Source organism: Halyomorpha halys, unplaced genomic scaffold (assembly GCF_000696795.3).
Source record: "Halyomorpha halys isolate HHAL.00 unplaced genomic scaffold, Hhal_1.1 Scaffold504.1, whole genome shotgun sequence".
NCBI lineage: Eukaryota > Metazoa > Arthropoda > Insecta > Hemiptera > Pentatomidae > Halyomorpha > Halyomorpha halys.
Window position 1 is genome coordinate 303,769 of NW_027105794.1, and position 1,208 is coordinate 304,976.

The 1,208-nt window shown below is 28.4% G+C and overlaps 1 protein-coding gene across 1 annotated transcript in view; it reads left to right on the forward strand.

Moving 5' to 3' along the window:
• LOC106683658 (protein FAM98A-like) overlaps positions 1 to 1,208 on the forward strand; it is a gene marked incomplete in the record, with an annotated part of 32,909 nt that overhangs the window by 28,537 nt on the left and 3,164 nt on the right. The window contains 1 exon segment of the mRNA XM_067053525.1: positions 163 to 240. Within this exon segment, the coding sequence (XP_066909626.1) occupies positions 163 to 240 (78 nt within the window).

Genomic DNA, 1,208 nt, shown 5'->3' on the forward strand with positions numbered 1-1,208 from the left:
GTTACTTTTTTTAGTGTTATCTGTATTATTATTTAGAATAAGTTCTTTAATTATTTATTGATTTTAAATGCCCCTTTAGTAAAGTAAAAATTATTTTTTACCTATCTCAGTTATAAATGTATATTTTTCTATATGGTTATAATTTTGTTTTAATTTTAAAAGGGCGGTGGAAGGAACGGACGCGGCGGGCACTCTTGGTTAGGAAGAAACAGATTCAATCAAGGAGAGGAAGAGGAACAGGTAACTTCATTTTTATTCATAAAGTAATTTTAGTTGTTCGTATTATTATTCTTAATATTTCTACTTTTAGTTTAATAAGTAACATTAATCTTAGTGTCTTCTTTGTTGCTTATTAAACTATTTAAAAAAAAAAAAAATAGTCTTGCGAGCTTTTTAATTATTTCCTGATTTGAAATCCATCTGTAATCAGGTCTAGATCATTTTAGACCTAAAGCTCTTTAATTATATAATGATCTCCAATGCTTCTATAATAAGGATTAAATTATTTTTACCTATCTTAGTTTTAAATATCTGTGCTTCCATTTTAAACTAATTTTTAATTCAAGCATTTTACGGGTTGCTGGTACCGAAGTTAAATAATAAAGCCTGAAAATTAGAAAATGGAGGAATGCTGACTTCAGCATTATTGAAAGTATATATGAGGTAGCTATCAAGCCATCGAGGCAGTCAGTCAACCAGTTAACTTCCCGTCTAGTTCTTGCATATTAATCATTTTATGATTTCCAATGCGTCTATGATAATAGTACAAGAGCCGGATGAAAAATAGGCAGTTATCTCACCCCAATTTTAGATTAAATTAATGAAAACTATATATAATTACTAGTAAAAATTGATGAGTCTGCCAAGTATAGGTAGGGGGAATAAAAAATGACGGCTGTTTCAAAACCTTAAAAAAACATTAATTTTTCATTCGGAGTTCTATATCATAAAAATTACCAACAGCACTAGAAAATCTAAGAGAACATTATTTAAAGGAGAGTAAATTAGCTGAAATATTAGCCCTAAAAGAGCTATTTACGTCCAATAGTTCTCGAGATATAGCTTTTTAAAAAGCAAAATTTCTTTAAAATCTTCTGTAAGATTAGTATTTAGCTAATTTATTTTGAGAAATCTATATCTCAGGAACTATGAGACGTACAGATGTCTATTAGCACTCAAATTAAAGCTAGTTTAATGGACTATAAATA